Raw genomic sequence first — 16,974 nt, 5'->3', positions numbered from 1 at the left:
TTCCATTCTTCAATATGATCCTACTTTCACTACACTGGCATTAGTTGAAGAACATCAGCTAGTTGGAGATCAAATTTTACAAGAGTTCAATAGCAACTTTATGCAGCACAACAGTTCATGAATACAATGCATGACTGCAAGCACATGCAGGTTGGTTATCAAATGGGAGCCGGAGATCTTGTTTATGTGTGACTGTACTACTGTAGCCTTATAGGCAGCCAATCAGTCACTAGTAGCCTCCTGCTCTTGGCATAAGCTCTCTCTCAGATACTACAGGCGGGCAAGATGTTTAATGGCTGGAGCTTCTAACCTTGTCAAGAATCCATCCCATCTTCCATGTGGCCTTCTTCAAATGGTGTGTTTCTGGAATGAAGGTTGTAGGCACCACAGTTCCTGCCCCTGACCTTGTAACAAAATTGCATGTTGTGCCCCAGTTCCCAGGAGGTCATAGATTTTATGTGGATTCGTAAGGGAGGAAAGATTATCGTGGAAGCATTAGTTGTCTGGACCTCCTTGCCAAAAGAGGATGCCATGTGTGAGCCTCTATCAAGCTGCAGCAGAACTGACCCCACTTCAACTTTGAGGGCAAGGTCCGTCTTAAAAGGTGGGGAGGGATGTGATGAGATCTGCTCACCACAGAGGTCCCTTTGAGGGTGACCCAACCTCCTGAGAAACAGAGAGAGGAAGAAAGAGAGAGAAAGATGAGAGGTTCCCTCTGACGTGGCTTGGAGCTGATCATGTGCAGGGTGGCAACCCTTCTTATGTGTATACAGCAGTGCAATAGGGGGTTGTGGGCTGTGAGCATATCGGTATGGGCCTGGGTCTGCCTTCACAGAGTTTGGGTTCTCATCAGGATGTCAGCCCACTACAGCTTATGATCTAGCTCATTACACACTTAAGAGCATCATTCAGGTCTATCAGTCTATGGCAAGAAGCCACATCAGCATGACAGTTAAGCAGTTGTGAGAATGAATGATTCGGTTGTAACAACCTTCTAGACCAGATCTGAATGATTAAATTGGCACGTTGTAAGAGGTCAAGCTCGTTGGGTGAAGCTTTGGACCTTTTTGCTCATTTCACAACTGATGACATTATTAGATATTGAAAATTAGTGACTGATTTCTCATTTCGCAGGTCCACTTCAACTGTTGAATGGACTCCACCACCTAACCCATACCTCAAGCTAAACCTATGGATGCAGCCTAGACAATCCAGGTGCTTCAGAAGTGGGAGGTGTAATTAGGGGCAATGAAGGCAACATACAAGTTATGTTTTCAGATCCCATTGGGATTTGGGATTGGGGATTCTATGAAGGCAGAGTTGAGTGCAATTGTTCATGGGTTAAGAAAAGCTGATTTTTTGGACTACAGAAATATCATTATTGAAGGGGACTCAGAGGTTGTAATAGGATGGATGAAATGAAACCAAGAGGGTTCTTGGAAGGGCATAGATATGATCAGGGAGGTTAAAGATTAATGAAGGAATTGAGATCAAATGTCAAATAGGTATACAGATCTGCAAATAGCTTAGTAGATGGACTTGCTGAGCAGGGGCAATTAGAATAGATTTTTGGAGTTTAATACCTGAAGGGGGGAGTTGTAACTGAGAACTATGCTGGCAATTAGCTGAGGCTAGGCTAGCCCCTTTCTTGTAACTACACGTTATTTTCTTCATAATCAATAAAAAGTTTCACAATTGTTGTTGAAGATTGATTTATTTAATTGGTAGTGTGATGAAGGAATCTCAAAACTGACATGGACTTGTATGCACATAGTGTTGGGGGGAGGGGGAGTTTAGACAAGGGGACCCTTGTTTTTTTTTATTGGAAACGGTAACTTTCATTAATACATTAGTTTAAGTAGTACAATGGTCAACCACCCATAACAAGAGTGTTGACCCCTTAGTTTATCTCAAAGATTACAATACTACCCAAAAAATAACCCTAAGGGTTCCTTTCTTTGCCAAGGTATCAGCTAAACCATTGGCTGACCTCCTGGTCTATTTGAAAATTGCCCCAGTTTCCCTTGCTAAGCAAAATGTTTCCCTCATTTGCCGTCAATATGTCCCCATTGCTTAGCCTATAAGCCAACCTCAACCCTTGAAGTAAGTTCATAATCTCAGCTATTAGATCAATCACCCATTCCTATTGGTCCAGAATACACTTTGATCAATTCTCCCCATCTTTGAATGCTCCCCCAATGTTTGAGGGACCTGGGTTATCCAATGAACTTCCATCAAAATTCAACTTCACCCTTTGTTGTGCTGAATGGATGCATCGTTCCTTAATAATTATGCAACCAATGACTTGTTCCTTATAAAAAAAGGATTATATTAATTTTTTCTTCCCAAATTAACCAAAGGATGGCTGCTGTTGTGGCTCTCCACATTACTCTTCCCTTTTCTTGGTAGTCTAAGAAACTTGGGTCTAAAAGGCCTATAATATCCGGAGGGGTCCACCTATAATCAAAGAGAGATGGGAAATTCCAAATAGAAGATAAGCGACCAGAAATTAATAGGTGTGTAATTGTCTCAACACAGCCTAGGCATAGGCTACAAACATGAGGTGACTAGCAACAATTTGGCCTTCTTCTTTGAAGCTTGTCCAAAGTGTTATTTTTCTAGACCACCACCTATCAATAGAAAGCCCTTATTTTTGAGGGTATAGGGTTACACCAAACTTCCTACCAGAAAGGATCTGTGGATCACTTTTGAAGGAGACGATCGCGATGCCCTAGGGTCAGGACCAGCATCCCAACCATTGTCTGCCAAGTCATGAATACTAACAATCACTTTATACCACAATTTATTTTGTTCTAATGCAAATCTCCATAACCATTTTCTGAACAATGCTAGGTTTCCTTAGTTTGATATTTCCTATACTTGGACCCCTACTATCCCTACTTCTTGACACCACCTCCCATTTCACCAGATGATCTTTCTTTGTATCCCCTGGCTCCCACAACAAACCCCTCGTTATAGTGTCCAATTGATTGGCCACTCTAGCATTATTAAGATTATTCTTCCCCCTAAAGAGGTGCAATTTTTATTTCACCCGACAAACCTCATTGAGAGTTTTTCCAAAATTGGATACCAGAAACTTTCAAAGTTTGGGTCCCCCCAAAGGAAACCCCAAATAAAGTAATGGCTAATCCCTATCTCACAACCCATCAACATAGCAAGGTTTTCCACCTCTTCTTCCTCTTTATTTACTCCTGCTACACAACTCTTGGCCCAATTTTCTTTGAGATTAGAGACCCTTTCAAAGCAGGTTACCACCTCTTTAGATTATTCAATTCCTCCCTCTCTCCTTCACAAAAGACGATGAGGTCATCTGCGAACCGTAAATGTGTAACCACCACATCTTTCCTCCCAACTCTCCAACCTTTAATTAGACTATTAGCATCAACCCTTGAATTCAAATCACATAGAATATCAGCTACTAAAGTGAAGAGGAAAGAGGAAAGAGGATCTCGTTGTTGGAGACTCCTAGCTAAAAAGAAGTCCCTAGCTACTCCATAGACCCGTATATAATAGTGATAGGAGGAAATACAATCTTTTGTCCACTTACACCATCTAACTCCAAAACCCCTAGATCTCAACACTTCTAGTAGTAATCTTACCAAAAAACCACTTCTAGTAAGAAATCCCAGTCCACCATGTCATACGCTTTTCTTCAAGTCCAGTTTACAAACCAAACCTTTCTGCTTTCTCCTCTTCTTATAATCCACACATTCATTAACCATCAGAATTGTTCAATTACTTGTCCCCCAAAAACAAAAGCACTTTGTTTTAGGGAGACCAGGGAAGGAAGGATTCTTTTAATCCTCTTAGCCAACACCTTAGAAATGATTTTATACAAGCTTCGAACTAGGCTTATGGGTCTAATATCCCTTGGTTGGTTTGCATCCACCTTCTTAGGGACCAAAGCAATAAAAATTGCATTTTCTCCTAAGTTGAATCTACCCCTCTCAAAAAAATTCAGCAAAAACCTCCATTAGATCAACAACAATAATCCCCAGCAATCTTGATAAAAAGCCATTGTGAAGCTATTTGGACTTGGAGCTTTGGATCTCTCTAGAAAAAATTGCTTCTTTTACCTCTTGGACTTCAAAGTTTTTCTCCAAAGCCTCCATCAACTCACTAGAACCATTCCTCCACTGAAAGCTTTCTAACCTTTTTCTTATTCTGCTCGGGCCAGAATAGATTGCTTTGAAGTGGTCCACAAAAACTTGTGCTATATCCTCTTCCCTAGTCAATACTTGTCCATTCAATTCTAACTAGTATACATTATTTCTTCTTTTTCTACCATTTGCTACCAAATGAAAAATACTTGTATTACCATCATCTTCCCTTAACCACCTGGACCTAGATTTCTGTCTCCAACTAATCTCCTCTTTTCTCAAGATTTCTTCCAGTCTGTTTAGCCTCTTTTCTCTCTTTCTTCTACCCTTAATCTTCTTTGCCCTTCAAGCTCATCTAACTCCCCTATCCTGTGTGGAATCCAATACTTTCTTTCCTCTGTTCTCTCCAAAACCTCCTTATTCTAATCTTAACCCTAGCCTTCAGCCTTTGTAGTTTCTTATAAAATCCACACCCTATCCACCTAAACTCCACCTGATCTTGCTCTTACCTTTCTTTCACCTTTGTTTTGAATTCAGCATGAAATAACCACATATTCTCAATTATTAAAGGTAACGAGCTTCCTCCCACTCTTTCCTGTGACAGTTTGATTAGACAGTGATCCGGAATAGTTCTCAGTAAAGCTCTAGCTACCATCCCCCTCCAACCTTCTTCCCAATTGAAGAGAAGAGAATTCTATCCAGTTTGCATCAGATGGGTGCCTCTTGAAAGTTCGGCCAAGTAAAATTTGCTTGTGACAATGGCAGGTCTAGTTTATTAGAATCCACAAACTGATTGCATTTTTTCATACTAGAGGTAATCCTGTGGCATGGTGCTGCTGTCTAGACTTCAAGAGGCGGAGATTCATCTAGAGAGTGCAAATGTAAGGTGGTGAATGGATTGTAAAAATGGCACGTTTTCTGTTAAATTTGTTTATAAAGCTTTGACTTGAAATCAAGTGGAAAGGTTTCCTGTTGGAGGTTTATAGGGCAACCCAATTCCTCCTAGAATTGAAGCATTTGCATTTTGCATGGCTGGTAGTTATGGACACTATTCTCACTCAAGATCACTTGAAGAAATGAGGTTTTTATTTGGCAAATAAATGTGTTCTTTGCAAGACTGAAGCAATATTTGAACATTGGCCAACAATTAATAATAATTTGTGAAGGAAAAGAGAAAAACAAGGAGAAATGTGTGCAGCCATTGGATCAAAATTCTTGTATTGGTTGCTGATTCTTCCAGAATTTGAGGATTCCAAAATAGAAGTTTTTGGTTCTGATTTTTGGAACACTTAGAATTTACTCCAGTTGTGCTGAGAGCAGATGTGGTTGATTGTTTTTTCTTGTTTGGTTGTGTTTTGGATTTCTTTGTAGTTGTGGATGATGTTTTATCACCCAGGTTACATTGTATCTTCTTCTCTTTACTAATGAATTTTCTTTTTTTGTTTGTTTTCAAAAAAAGATTCTAACTTAATCTAACTTTAACAATGACTTGATTATGTTCAAGTCCTTCACCATAAAAATGTTTTGTCGTCTCTTGACAAGATACCAAAGTTTGAATTGTCCTTTAGTTTGGTAATGGCAATATCCTGAAAAGTATGCAGAAAATATTTTTATGGTAATATGCAGCAAATACTTATATATCTGGAAAATATCTTTCTACAAGGCAGGACCATCAAAAATGGAAGACTGAACATTGGTTTATGACCACTTGAAATTGGATTCATCTATAAAGGACCTTTATATTTATTGGAAATCCTAATTAAATTTATGAAGCCCTTCTATGAATCTAGAATCCCGAACAAGAGTTATATGTACTTGTTTCCCCAGTAATATAATAGTGGTTTTGTTTTCCCTGTTTTTTTCCCTTGTGTTTGATATGCCCGTGAATTTCTGTAAAACTGAGGGGCTTTTCCAACAACATAGAAGTGGTTAGGCGTTCTTCCTATCCTGTTTTGTATCTTTTGCTTGCTTTTCTAGTTCATTTGTAATTGGTATTTCGGAAAATGCAGATCAAGTGCCTCCCTACTTAGTAGTACAGATTGTGTATCCCCAAAACAAAGGAGATGGCCTGAAGATATAACCTGGCACCCGCAGGGGAGTAGCCTATTTTCTGCGTACAGTGCTGATGGTGGAGATTGTCAGATTTCAATCCTAAATCTCAATAAATCAGAGGAAGTAAGGACTCTTAAATTCCTTATTGGAAATTTATGCTACTGTTGACAATTATACATGTATTCTTTCATTCAAACATCAAGAAGCTAATGTTTTTATTTTGTTTGCTTGTGTTGGAAGGTTGTTGAGGGATTGAACCATGTTTAGTTTATCCTTATTGGGCCTGTTTATTTGTTTTATTGGGATGTTTTATGTTTATTAGTTAATGGGCCATTTATTACTTATTTGTTAGTTGGCTTGGCATTGGGATGTATTTCTATTATTTTATTGTGGTTCTGTCCTGGCCAACTTATTAAGGGCAGAACTGTCATTGTAATGTTTCATTATAGAAGTCGTTATAAAAGGTTGTGGTACGCCAAAATGAAACCCACTATTGGAGTGTTCTTTCCACTCTTCTTCTATCTTGCTGCTTCCCCTGCTTAGTTTTAGCATATTTTTTGTTTGTTTTTCTTGATTATTCCCTGCTGTAATCACAAGTTGGTATCAGAGCAGAAGTTCTCATGTGGTAGACCCATGTGTCACTATGATCAGCAGTGTACAGGGATAATTCAAGGATTCCTTTATTGATCGCCTGACTTAGTGTTCCCTTTTTTTTTGTTTGAAGGATCAAGTTATTACTGCTGCCTATAAGTGTTTCCTAGTGCTACTGCCCGAGAATCCATAGTAGGTTAGAGATTTTGGTCTTCCAATGAGTAAGGTCTATTGGCTTTCATTGGGGTTAGTTTGATCCCTTCTTCGTCATAATTGAGATTGATAGCCATTAGATTAATTTCTGGAGTGTTTGGAGTGAGCGGCTCCAATTTCTCTCTTGTCCCAGTGGTACTTGGGTTGTTTAACCTTGAGAGATAATTTCATCTGTTGTTTGTAAGTTGAGATTTGATCTCTACATTATCTCTTGATATTTTTTGGAACTATCTATTTTGACTTGAAGTGAGGAATCTACCGAAAGTGATCAAATACAATTTTTGGAGTTCGGAACTCTGCTTCGAAGCATCAGAGAGACCTAAAAAATTGCAATAATCACTGCAATGAAGTTGGGTGGTACAGATTATTTGCAATGAGCTGAACCAATGAGGATTGGAAGTGGTGGATCTGTGGAAAAGGAAAATTGGGATATACTACTAGGAAGTCAAGACGAATCTGTATTCAAGGTCATGGGAGGTTGGGAGGATAGTTGAGTTATGCATGTTGATGTAAGGCAGGTTGGGGGGATGGTTGAAGGGAAAGATTTTTTGGGTGTGAGGAAGCTAAATGGTGGTTTTTTCCTATTAATGTTCTGTAGCAACAATGGAACAAAACGGGTAATGAAGTTGGAAAAAGAGAAAAATAGGGAGAATGGTTTAAGGTTGAATTGGTATTCCCGGTGGCAGCAGTGATTCACTGTGGAAGGAGAGCTCTGTGGATAGGTGTCTAGCATCCCTTTCCATGCCTAGTGCTTACTCACCTTCAAAGAGATTGGAAAGCATTGTGGTAAGTTCCTTAGATATGATGACAAAAATAAGATGTGGATTAAGGTGGATGTTGTAAGGATCATGGTGGAAGTGGCGGATGTCTCTCATATTCCAAATATGATGGAACTTCTCTTTACGGGGGAGAGTTATGAGTTGGGAATTTTTATAGAGAGGGAGGATCAGACTTTTTTGTGTGTAGAAAAGGGAGTATAGGCTGGAAAGGTGGATTCGGAGGAGGGGAAGAAGGAAAGTAAGCTGGAAGACCAAAGTCACAGGTTTGAAGTGGGGAGAAGTCAAAAGTTAGGCAGAGGTTGAAGCAATGTGCTGGTGGGTTTGGGGGGCAAAATTGTAAATTTGGCAGGAGAGTGAAGATTAGATGTTTGTAGAAGAACATGTGGAAGGAGGATTTGAAAAGAGAGTTGGAGTGGAGAAGGCGGTGGGGGAGCATTCAAGAGATTAAGGCAAACAGGCAGTACCTATTTCTACGGTTAGGGTAGATTGTGCAGGGACCATTAACCAATTTACTAAGAAAAGATAAAAGATTTGAAAAGTAGAGTTCTGAGGTATATGTTGTGAGTGAATAAACGGAATTGTCTTAATGGAAAGGTAACAATTAGATCGAAGGGATTTGTAGTTTAAAACAAAAGAAGGGTTGTGTAGGAACTATGAGAAGAATGAATCGGGGTAATAACTAGATATGTAGGCATAAGGTAGGAGAGTGGTAGAAGGTGATAAAGACCGATGAGGGTAGAGAAATCAAAGTTTCAGCCCAACAACTTTGAGGTTGGAGATAACATTTTTAAGCTTCGAGTACCATGTCTTGACCAGGCTTTTCGTAGACTCAAATTAGAGGGGTTTGCTAATGGTAGTTCAAGTGGGGTAGAAGTAAGGGAGGAGGTAGAGTCAAAATCTACTATGGTGGCTATTACAAAGTTGGAGGCAAGGGATCTCATTGCTCACGATGTTGATGGGGTGCCCACAAATGAGGTTTTTGTTCCTACAATCTCTGAGTCTGGGTCGGGGTAGTCCTCTAAGGAAGTTGGAGGTGAAGATAGTAGGGAGGAAGGAGGTGGGAGAAGTGGGGTTAGAGAGAAAGAAAGAGACCAATTGGGCTCAAGGAAGGAGTTCAAGACTATAGAGTATACTAGTGGGAACCCGTGCAATGCACGGGCCTTGTTTAGCAAGAGTTGTAGTGCTTATTTGAGAGGGTCAAAGAACAACTTTTGCCTTTTTGAGGTGGGTCCCTATTGATAGCTTATAAACTATATTTGATGAAAAGACCAAACAACAAAGAGCCTAAAACGTTTGTCCATCCCCACATTAACCTCTTTAAATAGTTTATTTGGTGTGCTTCAAAGTAGTTAAGCTAGATCAGTTGAATATTTAGTTCAACTCTCCTATATGAGCCCTATATTTCACTCCAATTGTACATAGTATGATGTATATGCCCAGTGTTTTAAAAGCACAAGGAGCAAGGCAAGGTGCATGCCTTTTTAAGCAAAGTGCAAAAAATAAAATAAAAAGCTAAAAAATAAAAAAAGTCAAAAAAAATAAAAAAATGCAAAAAAATTATTAAACCTAATCTTAATAAAAATATAAACTTAAATTTTAAAATAAACGTTTTAAAAAACCTATTATCTAAAATTAAAATACATAAATATAACATGTAAAGCATATTCAAATGAGAAGTTAAAAATAAAATCAAATATATAAAACATTTTCAAGCAAATAAAACCCACAATCTCTTTTTTTTTAAATTGCATTACTTATAGTAGCTAATGTGATGTAAAACATATTACATTCCTGATTTTACAAGCTGCCTTTGTGTCACACCCCTCAAGGCAAGCCCAAACAAGTCCACGTTAGGTCTCAAATTCTTAGTTTTCACACAAAAAATAATGATTTTATAGTTTTAATTGCTTTTTAATAAGATATTGTATTAGGATGAATGAATGAACAACACTACCAAATAGGGGGTTGCGCCTAAGACCTGTGCGAGGCACCTACCCTAAAATGCGCCTCGCCTGTGTGCCTATGCGCGCCTTTTAAATCATTGTATATGTTTGACCACCTCTTGATTTATAAATAAAAACTATTATTATTTTCTTACATCTAAATTATAACCCCAGTTGTTGAACATTAAACCCCCAAACCCAAAATTAGCTATAAAAAGCATATGATGAAATGTATGTCTAGGAGTCAAAGTTTTTTCATTAAGGGAAAGTATAGCAGTAGTTCTTTGACATTATCAATTGGGACAAGCCAATCCAAGTCGAATAAAATTAATTATTTTTATTAATTTTAATAATCATTTTCAGAATTTGATCTATCCAATTATTTTAAATGGATCTTAATGAAAATTTTAAAATTAATAAAATTATTATTATATTTAATAACTATTAATTTCATTAGTTACTTTTAAGTTTAATAATTTGATAATTAATTTATTGTTTAATTTAAATTTCTGAAAAAAATTAATTTCAATTTTATTCCATATTTTCATTTTTATTAACCTAATCATTTTAAATAAAATTAAATGGGTTTAACATTAGTGAAAATAATTTTAAAATAAAGTTATACTTGAGTTTCTTTAATGTAATGATTTTCAATGGAATTTAAATGGATCTTAAAATTATATTAGTTGTTAAATTGAAAATTGCTATAATACTTATAATTAAATTCCAATTAATTAATTGTAAAATTCATATTTTTATTAACTATTTTTTAATTTGTATAATTTAATTTTAAAATTAAAGTGTTAAAATGATTTCTTTTGTCATTTTAAATTTTATTTTTATGGTTAGTTTATTTTTAAAAATTACATATTTTCAAATTTTATATTAGCATTAATTTATTAGTTAGTTTTTTCAAAATTGTATTAATGTAATAATTTTTGTTATTTAAATTAATAATAAAATAACAGTAAACTTTTATTTTTTCTTAGTTAATTGTAAAAAACTAAAAATAGATGATTAGTCAAAAATGAACTGAACCCTATATAATACGGGTACTGCAAACTATAAGGACCCATATATAGTGTGAGCTGCTAATGAACTTTGGGTTGAGGTCCCATATCTATCATGGGTAGCTGTTTGTCTACCAAGACCTGAATACAATGTAGTTGGTTTGAAAACATGTTTTATAAGACCTAAATCCTTCACCCGTGAATAGGAAATATGTTTGCGGAACCCAATTATGTGACGGGTTTCTTGACAGTGTAGCCGGCCAGAGAAAAGTGGGAGAGGAGAGAAGAGAAGAGAAGAGAGGAGAGAAGAGAGAAGGTTTGCAATGTAACAGTTCTAGTGGCGCCAGTGTTTATTTTACTATATATAGGGTGACCGAAATAACAAGGGAAAAGACCCTTGTGCCCCTGAGTACAATAACAGACATAACAAAAATAACAAAATGAAATTAAAAACACTTTAATTAGCCAAACAGGCCCTAACATCTGCAACTAAGTTATTTTAACATTATTCCAACACTCCCCCTCAAGTTGGAGCATAGATGTCAATCATGCCCTACTTGTCACACAAATCTTTGTGCCGCACATGATGAAGACCTTTGGTGAAGATATCTGCAAGTTGCTCTTCCGAGCTGACATATGGTGTGCACACTTCTCCACTTTCAAGTTTCTCTCTGATAAAATGCTTGTCCACTTCAATGTGTTTCGTCCTATCATGCAGAACTAGATTAGCAGCAATATTGATGGCAGCTTTATTGTCACAGTAGAGTGACGTAGGATTGCTTATTGCGAAACCCAGTTCACCTAATAGATTTCTTATCCACATGATTTCCGCAACCCCATGAGCCATTGCTCTATACTCTGCTTCAGCACTGGATCTAGCCACCACACTTTGTTTTTTGCTTCTCCATGTGACAAGGTTTCCTCCTACAAAGGCACAATAACCACTGGTAGACTTTCGGTCATTGACTGCTCCTGCCCAATCTGCATCAGTATATACTTCCACTTTTAAGTGACTGTGTTTCTGGAACAACAAACCAGCTCCAGGAAACTTCTTGAGATATCTCAAGATCCTCTCTGCAGCCTCAAAGTGAGTTGTCCTCGGGTTGTGCATGAATTGACTAAGGACACCCACTGCATAGGCAATATCAGGCCTGGTCATAGACAAACAAAGAAGTCTCCCCACGAGTCTCTGGAACATCTTTACATCTTTCAAAAACTCTCCCTGACTGTCTCTCAGATGGTGATTAGGTTCAATAGGTGAATCAGATGGTTTTACCCCCAACTTGCCTGTATCTTCTAGTAGATCTAGTACATACTTCCGTTGGGAATTAAAGATGCCCTTGTGAGAGCGGGCAACTTCAATTCCAAGAAACTATCGTAAGGGGCCTAGATCCTTCACCTCAAATTTAGTGGCTAAGAATTTTTTTAGTCTCTTGATTTCAGCCTCCCAATCTCCTGTGATCACTATGTCATCCACATACACAATAAGAGCTGCAATTTTACCTTCACCTCTTTTTACAAACAGGGTATGATCTGACTGGCATTGTTTGAATCCCATCTATTGGACTGCTAAATGGAACTTACTAAACCAAGCCCGAGGTGATTGTTTCAACCCATATAGGGACTTTTTTAACCTGCACACCTTTTGTTCACTGCCTTTGGCACAGAACCCTGGGGGTTGGGTCATGTACACCTCTTCTTCCAAGTCACCATTCAAGAAGGCATTCTTGATGTCCAATTGGTGAAGATCCCAGTCAAGATTTGTTGCCAAGGAAAGGAGAATCCGGATAGAGTTCATCTTCGCTACTGGAGCAAAAGTCTCTACATAGTCCACTCCATATACCTGTGTGAAGCCTCTTGCTACCAGTCTAGCATTGTACCTTTCAACAGTTCCATCAGCTTTGTGTTTCACTGTGAACACCCACTTGCACCCCACTAGTTCCTTCCCCTCAGGAAGATCTACCAACTCCCACGTACCATTTTTGTGTAAGGCATCAATTTCTTCCTGCATTGCATCTGTTCATTCAGGTTTTGACAAAGCTTCTGCCACGGTCTTAGGGATGGGGACACTATCCACAGAAGAGAGAAAGGCAAGGTACGAAGGTGAAACATGCTCATAGGACACAAAGTTAGAGATAGGATGATTAGTGGTACAAGATCTAACACCCTTTCTCTTAGCAATAGGAATATTAAGATCATTGGGGATAGGTGAATCAACATTTAAAGGAGCAATGGGAGCAAGTGTACCTGGCTGATGAGATGGATCTGCCTCGGGTGAATCCGATGATGTTGGTTGCATAGTGTCTGGCTCCACGGCTCTTGAACTCTGCTGGCTCTTATGGCGACGATGAAAAACCCGGAACGATGGAGGATCGGGTAAAGGAGGTAGTTGAATCTGAGTCGTCGCCTATTTCTCCTCAACCCTACTCTCCCCCTAAGGAGAAACCGAGAAGAACGGTCGACTTTCAAAGAATGAGACATCAATGGAAACATAGTACTTGCGGGCAATGGGATCATAGCAACGATACCCCTTTTGAGATGAAGGGTAACCAAGAAAAACACAAGGAATAGCCCGAGGGTCAAGTTTACCACGAGTAGGTGATAGGTTGTGGACAAAACAACGACACCCAAAAACACGCATCGGAATGGTGGACAGCGGGGCTGTAGGGAACAAGAGCTGATGTGGGGCCTTATACTCTAGTAGCCGAGAGGGCATGCGATTGATGATATATGTCGCATACAATACTGCATCCATCCAGAACTGTTTTGGCACATTCATATGAATCAGCAAGCCTCGAGCAACTTCGAGAAGGTGACGGTTTTTTCGTTCAGCCACACCATTTTGTTGGGGTGTCCTGGCACAAGAGCTTCACTGAAGTGACCCACTCGAAGCAAAGAACTTCGTGAGATCACTATGAAAATATTCCTTTGCATTGTCCGACTGGAAAATATGAATTTCCGTTTGGAACTGAGTGAACACCATGCGTTGAAAATCTTTCACAATTTGTGGCACTTCATCTCGAGATCGCATAGGGTTTTCACTCGGCAAATGACCAAGGAGAGTAAAGAAGAGAAAAAATAGGGAGAACTGTACCAGTTGTAGCTATTCTGTAGTCCAGAATCAGATTTCTTTTTTGCTAGTCTGTTCGATCTGTTCTTTGGGTTGATCGATCTGCTCTCTTTTAATCAGCATTCCCGCTTTGATACCATCTTAACACTGTAGCCGGCCAGAGATAAGTGGAAGAGGAGAGAAGAGAAGAGAAGAAGAAGAGAAGAGAAGAGAGGAGAGAAGAGAGAAGGTTTGCAATGTAACAGTTCTAGCGGCGCCAGTGTTTATTTTACTATATATAGGGCGACAGAAATAACAAGGGAAAAGACCCTTGTGCCCCTGAGTACAATAACAGACATAACAGAAATTAAAAAAATGAAATAAAAAACACTTTAATTAGCTAAACAGGCCCTAACATCTGCAACTAAGTTATTTTAACATTATTCCAACAGCGTTCGATTGGTCAATTAGACTCATAGATTTTCCTTTAGACATGGTATTCTAACATCGGAAATATATGATATGGTATTGATCAAAATTCAAGAGAGTGTTTTGATTGGTCAAATCTCTTCCAATACCATGTCTTTTCGTTATCATAGATTTTCCTTTAGACTCAGCTTGGAAGGAGTACAAATACAAATTTGTAGCGTACAAAACCTTGAATTTTGTATGTATTTGTACTGTACATATTTAAATTTGTACTCCTTCCAAACTAAGCCTTATGTGAAACACTTGTGACATTGACTGTTTTGAGTCTTTTGACCAATATTTTGCAAGTAACCATTTTGAACCAACCCCTGGCAAGGCAAATCCAAATTAGGTGGAGCTGATGATTGACATGGGGTGTTAAACAGCCCCTATTGCAACTATCAAGTGCAGCCAACCCAGACCGTAAATGCTCACAGTTAGTGAAGGCAAACCCCACATAGACATCAAATCCTGGAAAGGAGAGACTTGGAAACGGATTTGCCAAAACCAAAATAGTTTCGGTTTGTTGGTTTTGACTGGAATTAGGGATGAAAATTTCCCCCATAAAATCGAGGCCCTGCCCCGAATGGGGCAGGTTTTCCCCGACCTTAAACGAGGATAGGGTGGGGATGGGTTTTGTATATAATTCCTCGAACCCGCCCAAACCCAAAGGTAAATTAGTAAAATATCTTTAGGTTTAATATTGATATTTAAAATATCTCTAAGTTTTCCCTAAATTCTTAAAATCCTAGGATCCCATAATTCCATTTTTGAAGTACCCCTAAAGTATTATAATTCAATCCCTAAAATACCCCCAAATTCCTATATCCTATGTGTAAATTGTCCACAAAATAGATAATTTTGAATAGTTTCCTTGGAGCAGGGAAAATTCGGGGATTCCCCATCCCCGATGGGGAGTGGATGCCCTGCCCCGCCACCGGGGGCGAGGCAAAGTATCTTGACTATGGGGAGGGGACGAGGAGGGGGTGCCCCACCCCAAACCCGCCTTGTTGCCATTCCTAACTGGAATAAAAAATTCATCTCCTCTGCCCCCTCCCACGAGATGTTTTCATGCCAAGTTACTTGTTTCAGAGAAAGCTAATAACCATGAGAACATCACATATGACAATTATCATGATATGGGCCATCTGACATGGCCTAATTGAACTTCTCATAAGGATGATGTGGAAAAAAAGAATCAAATGACAATATAAAGAAAATAATATAATTCACATGTCAAAAATTTGGAGAAGAAAAAGAAAGCACACCTAAAAAAGTATCATTGGTAGGGAAAAAAGAAAATATATGTATATTTTACAAAAACAAAAACATGTTAAATAAAGGGAGAGGATAAAAAAAATACTTGGGTAAGATGACATTATCCTATTACCTCTCTAGAAAGACTTCTTCTAAGAGAAGTCTCTTAAGGCAGTCCCCGATATCAAGATAAGGCCTCTTTAGTTTGGTGCGGCCACACTCTTTGATATCAACATTGTGACTCCATTTGTGTCATTTTCCCTGATATCAAGATAACTGCTTGTTTAATTCCCCATTTTGTGTCATTTTGCCTCTTTCCCTCTCAATGAAGGAATAACCAAGAGATGGAGGAGAAGATAGGACGTATTTGTGTACTCTTTCTTTTCTACACTAAGGGCATATTTGTCCTTTTATTTTCTTTAATATAAATATCTCTTTTAGGGTGTTGATAGTCACTAAGTGACACACCTAACAATCTGTTGTGTTCTCTTCTCTCTCTCTCTCTCTCTCTTTTCAATCTGACTCTGACATGGTATCAGAGCAGGTCACAATCTGATCTGCATTTAACCCCTTTTCAACCTTTTTCTTTTCTGCTATCTAGAGTACTCCCTAACAGTATTTGGGAGGCTCTCGAGTGCCCTTGAATCCCTCCTCTGGGGCAGCTTTGATCAGAACTCTATAGACAATTTTTCTGAATTGTTGCGCCATCAGATTTCTCTCTTTTGTTGGATCTCATTATAGAGACATTGGATCAGGTTGAAACTTTAGATCTTGTGTCACCCAGAGAAGATCAATTGATTCTAATTGGTTTGGATCGGATCGGATTTGATTTAGAAGGGTTTTGAGCCACTTCTAAGTTCAGTAGGCCCTTATAGTTTCCTTTTCTGGATATCGGCTGAAAGGTACCTCTTTCTTTCTTTTGATTTAAACCCTATCTTTTGCTTAGAAGTGTGGTTTTTTATCTCTTGTGATTCAATGGCATTAGAAAGGATGGAGGTTCTCCCTATTAAGTTTAATGGTACGAACTATGCACTATGGAAGTTTAATTTTCAATTTCATGTTGAGGCAAAAGGTCTTTGGGGATATCTGGATGTATCGGTAGCTAAACCTGATGGTTCAAATATCAAGGGTCTTAATCAGTGGAAAATTGATAATGCAAAAATCGCATCATGGATCCTAGGATCAATTGAAACTGACATTGCAATCCCTATGAGTGGATATAGGACTGCCTATGGGATGTACAAGTATCTTGAGAAAGTATATCAGCAAGAAAAAGAATACATGCACTTATTGCAAGTAGTTCGGCCGTATCATTTCTAAATGTCCTACTCGGCATCAGAAAAGCAGTGGACCAAATCAGAAAAAAAAAGAAGCTACAAGGCCTATTAGACTGTTGTAAATGGATCAGATGCCGCATCCTCCATTACTTCTATGGCTGAGCAAAATGACACTTCTAGTGGCATGTCTGAAGAACGGATTCGACAACTCATG

General features: G+C 38.5%; 1 protein-coding gene across 2 annotated transcripts in view; it reads left to right on the top strand.

Moving 5' to 3' along the window:
- LOC104591948 (transducin family protein / WD-40 repeat family protein) overlaps positions 1–16,974 on the top strand; it is a 136,468-nt gene that overhangs the window by 70,822 nt on the left and 48,672 nt on the right. The window contains exon 7 of one of the 2 annotated variants that reach the window (XM_010251107.3): positions 6,131–6,296. In XM_010251107.3, coding sequence (XP_010249409.1) covers positions 6,131–6,296 — 166 coding nt within the window. Of the gene's footprint in view, positions 1–6,121; positions 6,297–16,974 lie in introns of both variants that reach the window. The other variant, XM_088903970.1, reaches the window with a different exon arrangement.

This window comes from Nelumbo nucifera, chromosome 4 (genome assembly GCF_055504915.1).
Source record: "Nelumbo nucifera cultivar China Antique chromosome 4, China Antique-T2T, whole genome shotgun sequence".
In the NCBI taxonomy this organism is placed as follows: domain Eukaryota; kingdom Viridiplantae; phylum Streptophyta; class Magnoliopsida; order Proteales; family Nelumbonaceae; genus Nelumbo; species Nelumbo nucifera.
The sequence above is the reverse complement of the archived record's forward strand: the minus strand, read 5'-3'. Positions and strand labels throughout refer to the sequence as shown.